The following is a 15706-nucleotide window of genomic DNA, read 5'->3' as shown; positions in this document are numbered from 1 at the left end:
TTTTTTTATAGTACCAAAATGTGGATATATGGTTTAAACCCCATGATCGCTTGCATGCTCAATTATTCAAGTCCATGTCGATATATGGTTTCCTAATTCTCTTTTGTACTCCTTTAGTTCTTTGAAGACCACCCATCTTCATATTGCTTTTCCTCCACTGAGATTTATTAAATTGATGAACAGATTATATGTATATGAATAGATTTTAGCAATTTACACCAGGTTTGATATGAATCACTGACTGCATATATAGTGAATGATCTATGTTCATTGTTAACTTCACTCTAAATCAATGCTATGATTTTGCATCGAGTTAATTTGCATAAAGATTTTGCAGATGATAAAGTTTTATCTGGGTTTTTTGTTTTTATTATAATTGTATTTTAAAAAGGAGACGTTTTTACAACTAAAATGAAACACCTTAGTTGTTAGAGGTTTTCTATGTATAGCTTCTCATTACATTTCTTCATATCTATTGCTTCTGTTAAAAGAAAATTGCAAATTCTATAACAGAATTTCTTCATGAGTACAACCAAAGGTCCAACAAGCTAGTGTTAATCCACCACAACATAATTGGCTAATTTAAAACAAATTTACATAAACAAGTTATATGAGATGCTACAATTGTACAACACACAAGACAAAAATGGCTGTACAATCTACAAAGTAAAAAGAGATGATGAATCACAGGAAATGAGGCTTAGTCTGCAATAGCATTAGCATTAGCATTTGCATTTGCATTTGCATTTGGATCAGCATTTGCATTTGGATTAGGATTAGCATTTGCATTTGCATTTGCATTTGCATTAGCATTAGCATTAGCATTGTGAGTTTGGCCATCCGTTGGTGGATATGACAAGTGATACATCTGCTCCTGAGTTAGTCCTGGACAAACCCCCTATCACAAATGTAATTATACACCTATGTCAAACTCTTTTATCTTTGCTTTTAAACCACACTTCTCAAATATAGTTATAATAATTGTACCTTAATAATTCCCGATATAGACGTTGTTGACTTATGGAAGCCGTAGTGCGTAACATAGCTGGTGGAACCCACATCTCTCTGGAACCGACTGCTATTATTAGTGATTTGGTTGGAGATAGAATAGGAAGTAGGTCTAAAATCACAGTATGCCCCAAAGTATGAACAATGTTCACGGACTAGAGAAATTCTAGGAGTCATGGAAAACAGGTGGCCTTCCGTGCTGAAAATATACCTGCAAAAGGGAAACATTCTTTTTATGAAACACACAACCATATCACCAAAAAAAGGGCAATGTAGAAACAACTTACTTGTAGGGACCATTTTCAACTAGGTTATCTGGGCCAACAGCCAAATCAAAAAGAAGCCACAAATATTTGACCTAAAACAAGTTCCATAATGAAGAAATGTTGGAGTTAACTAACACTCATGCATATTCAATAAGCTATAATAAACAAACCACAACATAGGCAGTAGCTAGAAATGTTATTTCATCAGTGCTGTATTTCCATACTGTCTCAGCTAACACTCTCAGCTAAAAAGAAGCTCTCCATGTGATCTTCCTCAACTAACACTCTCATGCATATTTAATAAGCTATAATAAACAAACCACAACATAGGCATTAGCTAGAAATGTTATTTCATCAGTGCTGTATTTGCATACCGTCTCAGCTAAAAAGAAGCTCTCCATGTGATCTTCCTGCTTATGAAACTCTACATCTGATATGTGACAATAACCACAAGTGCAACGGGCTCCATACTGCAAGCTGCTAACGATATCTCGTCCTACATCAAGATACCTGAACACACATGAATCATTTTAACCTTTGATGTTTTTCCAGGGGAAAGTTATTATATATGATGTTATGCTCCATTGAAGATCAATTTTTCTCTATTCGGTTTCCATTCGGCACCATAAAACCAAAAAAAACAAAAAGATCTTAACCATATGTACAATTATTTGATAACTAAGAAATTAAACGCATATGATATTGTGAGAGCATCACTGATTACATATAATGTTGTTTTCAGTTATTTAAGTTTATGACGAAATTGAATTTATTTTGAGAACACAACTCCTGTTGGTCCATATCAGATAAATTGTCTACACAGCTAGTTGAAGGTTCAAATCTATGGTACACACAGTTTCTCTTTTAAAGAAAATTTGGATGGTCAAATGGCCGGCTTAGTCAGTTAAGTTTGAACCCTCAGTTGATGGTTCCATATAGGATGAAAAGTATATGGAATAAAGACCACTATTTGCAATAGAAAATGAATAGATGATTCCCTTATCAATTTCATATATATTCTAACAGGTCCACTTTATTGAGATTGTGAGTTCTCACTTTTTTTCCTCAAGACAAACAAAGTAGAAATAGAAAAGTATAAGTGAAGGAAAAAACTGGTCATATATGTAATCTGGGTTTTGGTGTGATGCTTACTCATATATATAATCAACTCATCATATAATAGTCTACAAACAGCTACTAAAGTTTTGAATGCTATAGATTGCATAGAAAACAAAGCATATATGGAAGAGGGAGCATCGTGCAGTCATAATGAAATTAAACCAAATTAAGCTGCCAACCTAGGATCCCTGGTAGCTTTGTAGAGCCAGTAAGTGCTCTCTATCAGTTCTGGACGTAATGGGTAGCTTTTCTGACCATGCTGCAGATGGATTTAGAAGAACAAGACATATGTTAATCTTTATGGCATAACTGAAGACATATAAGAACAAAACCCACTAAATTTCAGCAATTGAAAATAATAGATTAGTATGATTCAGACATTTTTTGGCCCAGGCATCACCATTTTAAATTCTATAATAAATGTGTCTTTCTATGTGCCACATTAAGTGCCTGCTAAGAAAATGAAATCCCATCCTACAATGAAAACTGTACTCAAGGCTCGTCTGAGATACATAAGAGTAGATATCATGTTTTTAAAGTCCCTTGATAATTGGTCCACGTCCAAAGAAAGCACAAGCAAGCTCCCTACAGACTAAAGCAGGCTCCTTGTGTTTTTAAAGCCCCTTGATAATTGGTCCACGGTTGCATTATATCCCTGTTAAGTAGGCTCTCTACAAACTAAAGCAGGCTCCTTGTGTTTGGTTCTCTCATGCACTAGAAGCATTTGGCATGACCGGTAGTGCCTATGATTATTTTTATGTGTTTTCGAAAAAAGAGTTGCAAGAGTGTTGTGCTAGTTTTTCTATAAGGAAGAAATTGCTAATATTGGAAATTTTCACCCAAAAGGAGTTCCATACTACCAAAAGACTGGTAGTCTCATGTACTACCATGGCATTGGGGTAACCAGAATTTCTCCGGCAAAGTATTTCCATCATATTTATGCTGAAGTAGGTATGCTTCACTATCGGAGAATAGATCTAACTATACTTCCTTATTTTAAATGGAGAAAGCCTCAAGGATCCAGGGAAATATCCAAGACTTGGAAAAATTAAACTCTCTCGTAACTACAAAGTAATACATTTCTATTTTCGGTGAGTATGGTAAGCCAATTTATGTCTTTCTGTTATATGAATGACTAGGATGCAGTGATACACATCTTAAGATATCTCAAAAATGCACCTTGGAAGGGCCTCCTCTACGCTAATTCAAGGACATTTATACACAAATCATTGGCTACTCTGATGCAAGACAGACAGTAGGATATCAACTACATAACACAGTGAATATTTTTGGTAAAGATTTTATATAAAGGAAAAGTATGAAAAAGACAGGATGTAATCTCCTAAGATCCAGATATCGAGCCATGGCACGAATAGCTTGCAAACTAACATGGGTTCGGCAACTAACACAACAGCTAGAAGATTGCTAGACAGGATTGATGGAATGTACTGCAACAATCAATCAATTATGCATATCTAGAAGAACTTTATCTTTCATAAACAAACAAGACACAAATGTTGCCTCTCAATTTGTTTGTGAAAAAAGTGGCAGAAACCTCTCAAAGATGCACGTCTACATATACCAACTAGTTCAGGTTCGATCAAAAGGACACTTGCTTCATTGATATATTGACAAAGCCGAAATGTTCACAGATTAGCTCTATATGTGACAGGTTGAGTATGTTTGACATATATGCTCCAACTTTAAGAGTATCAAACATAGAAGTAAATGTGTCAATATAATTGTATTATCGTTGGTATGTTACTAATAAGGTTTACGGGTCTTGATACATGGCCCATGCTGTTTTCTTAATAATAGAGCATGCTTCCGAGAAATCCTTTTTCTTGAAAAAACTATTTCCTAACTGTATCCCTGATAAATGCCTAAAAGAACATTAACAAGTGATTGCAGAGACTACTAGACTAACATCTCTTCAAGATTAAGATGTATGACAAGCTATAGGAGCTTCTCCAAAGTTTTAAACCAGCACTTCATTGAGAATGTCAGGAAAAGCTTTATCTGCTACATGTTACCTCAACGGAGAGATGTTTCCACCTAAAGAGATATCATCATGCTCATGACAATCCCATCTTTGTTGCTTCAGGTTAGACAAACTCGGATACCAAAAGAGTGAAAAGGGACATTGATAGACTTCAGAGTATAAAGACATATTCAAGAAGGAAAGGGAGGAGGGCAGATAAATAAGATAAAGATAAAGCAAGTCTTGGATAAGCCATAAGTCCTCAAGTTTACAGATAACTATCTTATGTTTATTTTAATTGTTTTATTTGTTCTTCTTTAGGATCCGTTTTATTCCAGGAGTCTTTTACTTCTTAGTTTAAATACTTTCATTGTTTACCTTTTTGGAATATAGATCAATTTATTATAATTCAATTCTCTATAATTGAATAGGGAGAGACTGCAGCCTCTCGAAAGCTGTAGGGTTTTAATACTCTAATCTTGGCAACCTTTTATCGACTCTTATCAAATTGGTATCAGAGCCTACCGCTGCTGTTCTGGATTAGTAATCGTGTTACTATCCACGAATTTCTGTTCACTATTCATGAATCACTGTTTACGATTACTATTCACGCGATAATGACTCGATCAAAAACATCGAGGAAGGACGAGGTGGAGGGAAGCTTGGAAACGGTCCAAGCGGAGGTGAACTCGTTGAAGGACGACAAGCAGAAAGTGATCAAACAAATGGAAACAATGTTGATATTGCAAGGAGAAGCGCTTAGGAGAATGGAGAAGAGTGGGGGGGAGGATGAAAGCGAAGACAATGGACAACCAAAAAAAGCGGACTATCGCGTAGACAAAAACTACAATACTGGTTGGTTTCTTGCGATAAGGGGGAGGAAACTAGAGTTACTTGTTTCGAAGGGACAGACCTAGACGGTTGGATATTTAGGGCTGAAAGGTATTTCGCTCTTAATAAACTAACCAATGAAGAAAAACTAGAAGTCTCGGTCATTGCTTTTGAGGGTGACGCCTTGCTGTGGTTCCAGTGGGAGAATAAGAAGAGACCCATTAGGCTATGGGAAGAATTAAAAACATTACTGCTTCATCAGTTTAGACCAGCGGGGGAGGGATCTTTATGTGAGCAATTCTTGGCCTTTAAGCAAGACGGCACGATGGCAGAATACACAAGAAGGTTTGCTATGTTGGCAGCCCTGTTAGAAGGGATTTCGGATGAAGTTTTCGTTAGTCAATTCTTAAACGGGTCGAGTCCACAAATCAGGGCAGAAGTTCGCACCCTCGCACCGGTGGGATTGGGAAAGGCCATGGAACTAGCTCAGAGGATAGAAGAAAAAAACAAGATTTTAGCAAGAATAAATAACCCAAAAGGTAGTTGGTTGAACAAGCGTAATGAAGAAGGATTTGTGGGAAACAAGAGATTTGTTGAACGCTCCAACAAGAGTAGTGGACAGGAAGTAAAATCTGTCGGGGAATTCAGAAGGTTGTCCGATCAAGAACTTCAACAAAGTAGGGCTCAAGGTTTATGTTACAGGTGTGATGAGAAGTATTCTCCGGGTCACCGATGCAAAAAGAAGGAGCTTAGCGTGTTGGTGGTTCAAGAGGCGGAAGAGTACAACGTCCATGAAGACGCGGAAATGGGGGAGATGACGGAATTGGTAGGGATAGAAATGGGAGGAGAACTGGAAGTATTATTGAATTCAATAGTAGGACTATCAACAACGAAGACTATGAAGCTAGAAGGAGAGGTAGAAGGCCAAAAGGTAGTTGTTTTAATTGACAGCGGAGCTTCCCACAATTTTATAGCCACAATGTTAGTTGAGAAACTCGGATTATCTACAAGAATCACAGAAGAATATGATATCTCAATGGGAGCGAGAGAAGCCTTGAAGGGACACGGAGTATGTCAAGGGGTGAAGCTAAGTATGCAAGGAATTGAAGTTGTGGAAGAATTTTTGCCCATTAATTTGGGAAACTCGGATGTAATATTAGGCGTTAAGTGGTTGGTCTCACTGGGACCAACATGGGTGAATTGGCAAAACCAGGTTATGAGATTCAAAAAAGGAGGGGAAACCCTAACCTTAAAAGGAAATCCAGCTCTTGCCAGATCCCTAGTATCATTAAAATCGATGATGAAGGCACTATAGAATGAAGGACAAGGGGTGTTAATTGAATTAGGAAATGTGAAAGCTGAGAACAAGGATAGCAAAATGTTATCAGACGACATGGAGAAACTAATAAAAGAGTATGAGGCTGTTTTTTGTATGCCAAACGGGGTTGCCACCAAAAAGAGAGAGAGAACATGGGATCATGCTTAAGCAAGGAGTCGAACTGGTCAATGTCCGCCCTTATCGTTACCCGCGATACTAGAACGATGAGATCGAAAAATTGGTCAAAGAAATGTTCAGTGCAGAAATAATCCAATATTAGCCAAAGTTACTTTTGGTTAAAAAGAAGGATGGGAGTTGGAGATTTTGCGTTGGTTATGGATTTTATAGAAGGACTACCAAAATCGGAGGGCATGGATACAATCATGGTGGTAGTCAATCGGTTAAGCAAATACGCTCACTTCATTCCGTTAAAACACCCATTTTCAACAGCAACGGTAGCTGAAGTTTTTATATGGGAGATTGTCAAACTGCATGGCATTCCGAACTCAGTGATCACGGATAGGGATAAGGTTTTTCTTAGCAGTTTTTGGAAGGAGATTTTCCGATTACAAGGTACGAAGTTAAAGTTCACCACTGCATATCATCCACAGTCCGACGGACAAACGAAAGTTGTCAACCGCAGCATTGAGCAGTACTTACGATGTTTTATGTCGGACAAGCCACGACTATGGACAAGATGGTTGGCATGGGCTGAATATTGGTACAATACCACGTACCACAGCTCTATTCGTTGTTCACCGTTTAAAGCATTATATGGGAGAGATGCTCCAACAATATTGCGATTTAAAGAAGGCTCAACCATTGCTCCAGCCGTGGAGCAAATGTTAAAAAACAAAGATGATGTGATTGATTTGCTATGAATGTTCTTAATGCAAGCACAACACAAAATGAAACAAGTTGATGGGCATAGGAAAGAGATAAATTTTGACGTTGGGGATATGGTTTTCTTGAAGCTTAGGCCTTACCGACAAAAATCTTTAAGGAAACGCAACAACCAAAAGCTGTTCGCGTGTTTTTATGGACCATTTAAAGTGGTAGGCAAGGTGGGAAGGGTGGCCTATCGCTTGGAATTGCCAGCATCTACAGGAATCCAGTGTTTCATGCTCAGTTGAGGAGAGCAATTGGACACTACGCTTCGTCAACCATATTGCCGAATCAATTGAATGACGATATGAAATTGATAGTAGAACCAGAAGATGTCCTACAAGTATTGAAGATTTTCTGGAGTTGTCAATAATTGCATCAAAGATCTGGGGATCCTGTCACTTAAGGGTGTTATCCCTGATTTCCAACTTTCTGTTTTTAGAGATGTTCTCTATCTTTAGTTGAAAAGATTCTCTTTATCCTTTCTTTAGTTGAAAGGATTCTCCTTTTGTATAAATAGCCTTGCTTTGTGTTTTATAATCAATAGAAAATATATGAAAAGCCTTTTAGGCTTAACTCTGTTTGGTTTCTAGAAGTACGAACAACACAGGATGGAAGACAGGAGGCATTAATCAAATGGAAGAATTTACATGTGTTTGAAGCCTCCTGGGGAGATTGTAAAGTGTTGAAGATGCAATTTCCTTCTTTTCATCTTGAGGACAAGATGCAAGTCTGTGGTGGGGTATTGATAGACTTTAGAGTATAAAGACATATTCAAGAAGGAAAGAGAGGAGGACAAATGAATAAGATAAAGATAAAGCAAGTCTTGGATAAGTCATAAGTTCTCAAGTTTACAGATAACTATCTTATGTTTATTTTAATTGTTTTATTTGTTTTTCTTTAGGATCCGTTTTGTTCTAGGAGTCTTTTCCGTTTTATTCTAGGAGTTTTTTACTTATTAGTTTAAATAGGGAGAGACTGTAGCCTCTCGAAAGTTGTAGGGTTTTAAAACTCTAATCTTGGCAACCTTTTGTCGACTCTTATCAGACTTTCATTGCACAAATTCAGCCTCATATATGACCAAAAAAGTAAAATCTCCATAACTCAATTTCTATGCAAAAGAGCACTCACACTGCTATATTCCTTAATTCATGTGAACCATTTCACCAGCATGAGATATGCCATGCCACTATGCAAGACGAGATTGATGTAGTACATGGGTTTCAAAGTCTCTTGCTTCTAAAAAGCGCCTCTGAAGGTTTCAGGTGAGAATTTACTGTGAAGATTTATCTGGATGGCTCTTAGCTCACCTAAGAAGCCTGTCACTTGGCAAAGAGGCTCTTCACATGCTTATGCGACCAGGATGGCTTTTATATTTGTTTACATTGCAGTTTCACCTATTCGTTACCTGCCTCTCCATGCGTTAAGAATCAAAAATTCATTTGTCAATGGCTTTCTTGAGGGGTATATATGGATCGACTACACCAATATTGATAGAGGAGGAGCCTTCCAAAGTTTGCAGACTTAGATGGTCCTTACATAGTCCAAGTGGTTCCCGAAGCTTGGTTTGGGCACTCTACATCATTGCGCCAACATTTTGATATGTCAAGGAATAACAACTATTATTTAGCATTCAACACACCACAACATTCTCATCATTACATAATAAGTCTGTGAACAAGAGGTGAATCTTAGGCATAGCTGCAAGAGTTAGTCTTACGAAAACCATTCTAAGCCGGTGATGTTGAAAGACTCCAATACCTTCTAGGGATTGAGGTATCGCAATCTTACACTGCTAAATATTTAGTTTGCTGTAGAAAATATGTCCTAAATTTCTTACGCAAGTGGCTTATTTCAAGGAAAACTATTAGAGCCATCAATAGTTTACTGCTAGGAAATCAAATGAAGCCTATACCAACAGTAAGCCATCCCATACCACAAGCCCAATCACACTGCAATATTTGTTTGTTTTGAGAATATATTTGTTCCCCGTTTGAATTCCCATGGGCTATTTTCATATGTGACAGAACGTATTTGTTTGTTTTGGGTCCTGTAAGTATATATGAAATTAGTTCAAGACCTTTTTATTAGCAGGTTGAAGTAGATCATTTCACCAAACTGCTTTTCTCTTAAAGTCCAAGCATTTCGTAAGAGGTTACCTATTCTTGCAAAAAGGCTTATGGATAATATATGTATTATTATGTCAACCACATAAAGATGCTAGTTAAGTTTACCTGAACATCAAACGAGGCAAGATTGAAGCCTTCCGGAGTAAAGCCATATCTTTTCCAGACACTAAAGAAGGCAGTATGTGTTCGAATCGCAGGATCAATATCCCCAGCTAGAACCTTCCAATGAATTAGTCAGTTTTAAGGAACTGCCTGATATATTATCCTAGTTTATTATCTGATAAATAGAAAAACAGCATACAGAATATTACCTGAAGACCTGGCCAGAACGCCTGCAAGCTATTAAATAATGGCCAAACCAGTGCTGCAGAATTCATGTTGACTTCTACATACCTACACACCTTCAAAAATTTGTCATTCTGTATGACTTTTTATCATTAATATACATTCATTAAATAAAATTGAAAACGGCACATGAATATCATAGAGACACATGTCCAGAATATTTTACCAGGGGTCATGGAAAAGGTAATGCATGGCTGCGCCATAAGCTTCTTGGAAGATATACAGATACTCTTCATCTCCAAATAAAAGATACGCCTGGAAAGGGGGGGATCAAAAATAATGACTTGAAGATAAAAATATAAACTGATTGAAGGAGATGAAACTAAAATTTGGAACAAAAATTTGACTATTGCTTTCATAAGGGATATGGGGATGGGATGGATGGAGACATTTTTTTTGCTTTAATAGTATTCTTTGTTATGGGTGTGTGATAATATACGTGTCAAAACAGATTGAAGTCATGAAATCCACTAGAGTTTAAAAAAAAAAAGGCATCATCCTTGGGATTTCTCTAGCTCTTTCTAGGAACTCAACATGAATTTCTTTTTATAACATAATGGACATACAATATTGCATAGAAGCCAAAACAAAAAAAATTAATGCCATGAGCAATGGATGTCTGAAGTTGGCTGGACTTGACTCAGGGAAGTTAAAACTAGGAGATGATACATTGGAACTTCAGGATAAACATCAAAAAAAGCTCATGACGAAGTTTATTATGATGATTGTAACCAGAATTTCTGTATATCAATTCCCTAAGATACCTATTTTGAGAGCTATAATGTCAATTAGCAAGCTCTCCAAGGAGTGAAGAGTAATATCTCAAACACATGATGTATGTCTATACTCGCATGGTAACAGCTTAGTCTTCCTTTGTCAGCTTATTTACAGCCAAGTTGATAGGCGTTACCCGTTAAGTCACTGATTCATGTTAATAGATGATAAAGGGCTCAACATATCAACCTTCAACAAATTTCAAAAATGCAAATTGACTGATTTTCTGGATTCAGATGCACTTCAGAGATTACTACAATGTTCAAAATATTAAGATTTGAACATACAAGTAGCAATGGTACTTGTTATAATAGATGCTTCTTAACCTTAAAGGTCACCGCACGACATAGTTTATCAATTTGTCAGTGAGCATGTTGTGTGTGATGTCAAATTACTCATCAGTTACGATTTTCACTCAAATCTCATACGATTTCGTACTTTATAAGAAACATACCTTCAAAAGATATTCATAGAAAGAGTCAATACTTGTCCCTATTCCAGCATCCTAGAAGAAACTCAAAGTTAGGACTTCATATGACAGAAAGAAAGAGAAGAAAACTTACAAGAAGGTATTGCTTATTGTAAGAATAATAATAGAAAAGAAGAATGTAAAACATGTTTACATACGCATGAACAATTAAGATAAACTAAAAGTGCAGGATATTTAACTGTGTATGGCATTAATTGATGTCGTAAACAACTTTTTAGCTTTATATATTAAGGGGAGTAATTATATGACGCATGTGGACAAGGACCAAAATAAAATGAAAAAGAATATGAAGCAAAGGGCGTAGCCCTCCAAATAAATATCAAATGAACCAACCAGCTATAGAAGCACTAAATTCTCTAGAAAATAAAATGAAGGAAATATGGTTGTCTAAAAGTGGTTAAATAGATGCGTCATATTTACATCCAATTGAGTAATTTGATTCATCCCACAAATGTGTACGGATTTATCATTTATCAACTGCAAAGCATCACCAGCCCATTGCGTACTTATTTTATCCACCTAATTCGATCACAATTTGATGCTACAGCTAGATGATTTCCATCCACTATCCTATAGTATAAACAAAAAGAACTTTTTTATGAAGAGATTTAGAAGGTGTGATGATTCAAAAGCCAAGCGAGAGCTCCAGGTAACATCATATGTTCATATCATTAGAATTATGAACAATAGTTTCAGCAGGCTATTATTAAACATAAGAGGGCAAAAAGTTCCTAGAAACTATTACTCTATGCCAAGCATAAAATTAAGGCCAACCAAGAAAACATTGTAGTTAATTACACATAACACATGGAACGCATTCCACTCAGCAGTAGAGCCAGTGGTTTTTCACTTCTTCGTAACAAGCTTCACAGTGATGATATGTTTGGAGATGTGGAATCCAAATAAAGGTGTCTTGGACTGGTCCGATATGTATAGACAACAATGTGAGCCTTGTGACTAACTTTGTTTATTTCTTCAATATGCCATCGGGGTACACATAAGGGAAACGGTTAATAAGAGGTTAGGGATTAAGCTTGGATATGCCAGAACGAGATAGGACTTCCATATTTGACTACGTACAAGGGCTAAGGAAAAATGTGAGAGATTAAACTACATATGTTGGTTTTACATTGTTTTGTGTTGGTTTCCGTTGTCCCTTAGGTTTCGTTATCTAAGGTACCATGAACTTTATTTACGCAGGGTTTTTCCTCGAGATAAACCATTACTTCAAACCCTAAATCTCTACATGAAGCACCGGCCACCCTCTTAGGGTTTTCGTCCCCAATAACAATTCACTCTTTATCATTTGCCACCCAACTTGGCTGCAGGTAGAAGTTAATTGTCTGTCATCTCGCAGGTACAATCTATATACTTCTAGAGAAAAGATAGTTGAATTGAATGGTTACACATCCTTCAGCTTTTGAGAGGCTCAAGACTCTCCATACCTAACCAAGAGTTCGACAAAGAAAATATCTGCATGCCCACAGACAACAACAGCATTCATATTTATGGCCTCCAATAACCGACATACCCACCTGCTAACAACTTCTAACTGACCACTCAACTACCTTCTTTCTGGAATGACCAAACATCCCCTGGCTTCTTAAGCCTCCTGGAGTAGTGAATTTAACCACCGGTGTACCACTTACCACTCCAGTTCTCTCCCATCATCACCGCATCCATTGCCATTGTGGTTGTGTCTGCTGCATAAATCAAACCCAGCCACCATCATCTAGGGCTTCGAATTGTTGCCATGTACCCACTGCCTTGACAATAGCATCACCAACTTCAGGCAACCACCAGCAGGCCTCTAGGGCCTGGTCCTGCCACAGTTTGCGACCATCGTGGGAGATCCTATCCCTATCTGACCTGCTGCAGCTTGGTTCTAGCCTTTGCCACCATCAGTCCCTGCTTGTTTCTGATATGTCCAGTCCAGATCTCCTCATTTTATCTGATCATAGCCACCATCATCCTCGTGCGATGGTGACCTCCAAAAGACATTTTTAGCTCCGACTACTAGCAAAGCAATGCATTTGACCAGCATCTGTTCTTGGTCTGGTTAACCGTAAACATGTTCTCCTGTCTGAATTCATGTTCTTAGTCCAAATTGGTTGCCCTAAAATAAGTGACTTCTTTTACCTGCTGATGTGATCTCCTAGTCATGAATTAGGATAGCCTTCCAGAGGACGGATCAAGAAAATCACCATATTTGCAGATGCAGCTCAGCAGGTTCTCCGGAGGTCCCGAACAGGTAACTTTGTTCTTGTTGGTGGCCACCTCTTTTTGGTGAAGCAAGAAACTGGTGACAATTCTTGCGCTAAGATGGAATCAGAAAATCAAGTCATGGCAGATATTATCAGTAATGGAAAGACATCGACTAGACAACGGATGAACATTCTGGGGCCTTCCAAACAAATTGATGAGGATTATGTACATTGGGAACAACTTAGAGATATGTCGATGGATCTCGTCCGAGAAGTTGAACCTCTAGGTAACTAGGCTCTCAACGAGTCATCCATAAGAGTTGCATAAAAACTCACTCTAAATGAATTGGCATAAACATAGGAAACCTCATACAGGGATTATAATCAACATAAATCACGTCCATGTATGATGATTCTCATTCTAGATACAAAGAGAAAACACACACATTCTCTATATTCTCCTGCATCACTGACTTGATTATCGGAGTGTTTTCTGAAGATAACCCCTCGCTTTCCAGGATTTGCAGGTCCTCATCACCAAAAAAAACAGCAGCCTGAACACTGAGTCTCATACTTCTACAAGGGATTAAGCAACTTTCCCCCATAATTAGTTCAGTATTCAGATAGCAAAAGTTTCCTACTTTTCCACAATCTGATTGTTATCCACTGCATAACCATCAACACAGAACTACTACAGAATCTGTTCATATCAGAGCTGAGTGCCAATTACATGACATGCTGATAAAACTTTGAGAAGGCCCACCAATCAATTATATAGCAACTTGAACAAATAGATATCTATGCTCCAACTTGAGGAATGTTCATTTATATTGTTTTCTGCTAAGTTCCATTGTCAAAGTTTTCTTAGCTCCACCCACAACTGCAGTACCTCTACTCTATTTATACATGGTTCTCCCATGTAAAAACCCACAAACCCTACATATGTACGTGCTAGAGCCACGGTATTTTGAGACTTTATGATGCTTGAAAACAAAGATAAAATCCTAGATGCTTCCAAAGTCGCTTCAATGAGCATTTTGCAGGATTCATATCCAAGAGATAAATGCAACAGCATGATTGGAGAGTTTTTTTAGAGATCTAGTTATTTGTAATTGTTCCATACACCTTTCTCCAGTCATTCACATGTTCAAGTACCTTATGGTTCTATTTTAGGCCGAGTTTACATGGAAAACACAATATTAATCAAGATCTGCACAATAAACTCCTACAAACACATCACATGTACATTCATAATAATATCAATTGGGGGGAGGTGTCACCTTCTGTGTCCATTCACCGGTAAAAACATCAATATGAGCACCAACTAAATTTATCCTGGAACGACAAGCCCATATTCCGCGAACTGAATTCTTGGTAACTTGCTCAAAAACTACACAAAAATAGCAATAAGTAAAAGTAAATAAAAGAGAACTTTAATAACTATATACATGTCATAACCCCCATCCTCCATGAATCATGAGCAACAACCAAGCAAAATTTACAATTCACAGAGCATTTCACAAGTTGGGAAACTAAGGAAACACATTACAGTTAACCCATCATCATAAAGCAGAAGACAGCTATTTATGGAAAATTAAGTTTCCGTTTCTAGAAGCAATTTTTATTTATCCATGAGTCCTTCTCAAGTATTACTCCTTTGTAGCAATTTTCGTTTTGAATGAGCTCATAGTTTGATTGAAGCGTAGTTCGATAGAAGTGTCTGAATATCAATTGCATGCATAAAATACCTAAATAATAGAACCTCTGGATGAAACCGATATCATTTAACAATTTTTATTATGACAAAGAAATTTTTTGAAGAGCTTTTACTTGGAATTTCTAAAATAAGGTAAATTTTGCAACTAATTTGAGATTTGATTACGAGAATTGATTTGCTTCCCTTATTTAGAGTCTAACAAGTGCATAAATTCATGTGTTTAGTCTTGCATTCGGAATAGACAGAAATTTATAAACTCTCAATTCATTGCATGGTATCAAAGATAGGAATGCCCTAATGCCTAATCTATGCAAAGTAGGTGCCGGAAGAAATCGAAGAATTTCTTGGGAATCCTATGATATGTATCAAACAAAAAAAAAAACGATACAAAACAGGGCAATTCTACCCGATACTTCTTACTTACCTGGAATTCAAGACCCAAGGCAATCTCCAAAGAAAACACAGAAAAGCGTAAAAACAAAAAAACTCCCCAACCCTAAGGGTAATCGGCTATATTTATGCTGATCCCCACCAAAAGAAAACGTTTTTTACCAAAATTAAAGCAAAGGACCAAAAATAGATACCAACTATTGAAAAAAAGACCTCAAACCCCCTGGACTTCCTGTTTTCCAGTCTTAC

General features: G+C 37.2%; 1 protein-coding gene across 2 annotated transcripts in view; it reads right to left on the bottom strand.

Moving 5' to 3' along the window:
* Positions 1 to 502: 502 nt before the first annotated feature.
* Positions 503 to 15706, bottom strand: part of LOC112503457 (alpha-mannosidase I MNS4) — a 35483-nt gene continuing 20279 nt past the window's right edge. For both annotated transcript variants that reach the window (XM_025107494.1, XM_025107495.1), the window contains exons 8-17: positions 14631 to 14740; positions 11111 to 11161; positions 10049 to 10137; positions 9849 to 9930; positions 9643 to 9756; positions 2573 to 2652; positions 1649 to 1784; positions 1296 to 1366; positions 988 to 1219; positions 503 to 898 (exon numbers count right to left, since the gene is read on the bottom strand). In XM_025107494.1, coding sequence (XP_024963262.1) covers positions 701 to 898; positions 988 to 1219; positions 1296 to 1366; positions 1649 to 1784; positions 2573 to 2652; positions 9643 to 9756; positions 9849 to 9930; positions 10049 to 10137; positions 11111 to 11161; positions 14631 to 14740 — 1163 coding nt within the window. In that variant the 3' untranslated portion in view covers positions 503 to 700. The remainder of the gene's footprint in view (positions 899 to 987; positions 1220 to 1295; positions 1367 to 1648; positions 1785 to 2572; positions 2653 to 9642; positions 9757 to 9848; positions 9931 to 10048; positions 10138 to 11110; positions 11162 to 14630; positions 14741 to 15706) is intronic.

Source organism: Cynara cardunculus, unplaced genomic scaffold, assembly GCF_001531365.2.
Source record: "Cynara cardunculus var. scolymus isolate 2C unplaced genomic scaffold, CcrdV1 Un_Scaffold_3049, whole genome shotgun sequence".
In the NCBI taxonomy this organism is placed as follows: Eukaryota; Viridiplantae; Streptophyta; class Magnoliopsida; order Asterales; family Asteraceae; genus Cynara; species Cynara cardunculus.
This window is presented reverse-complemented; position numbering and strand designations above follow the sequence as displayed.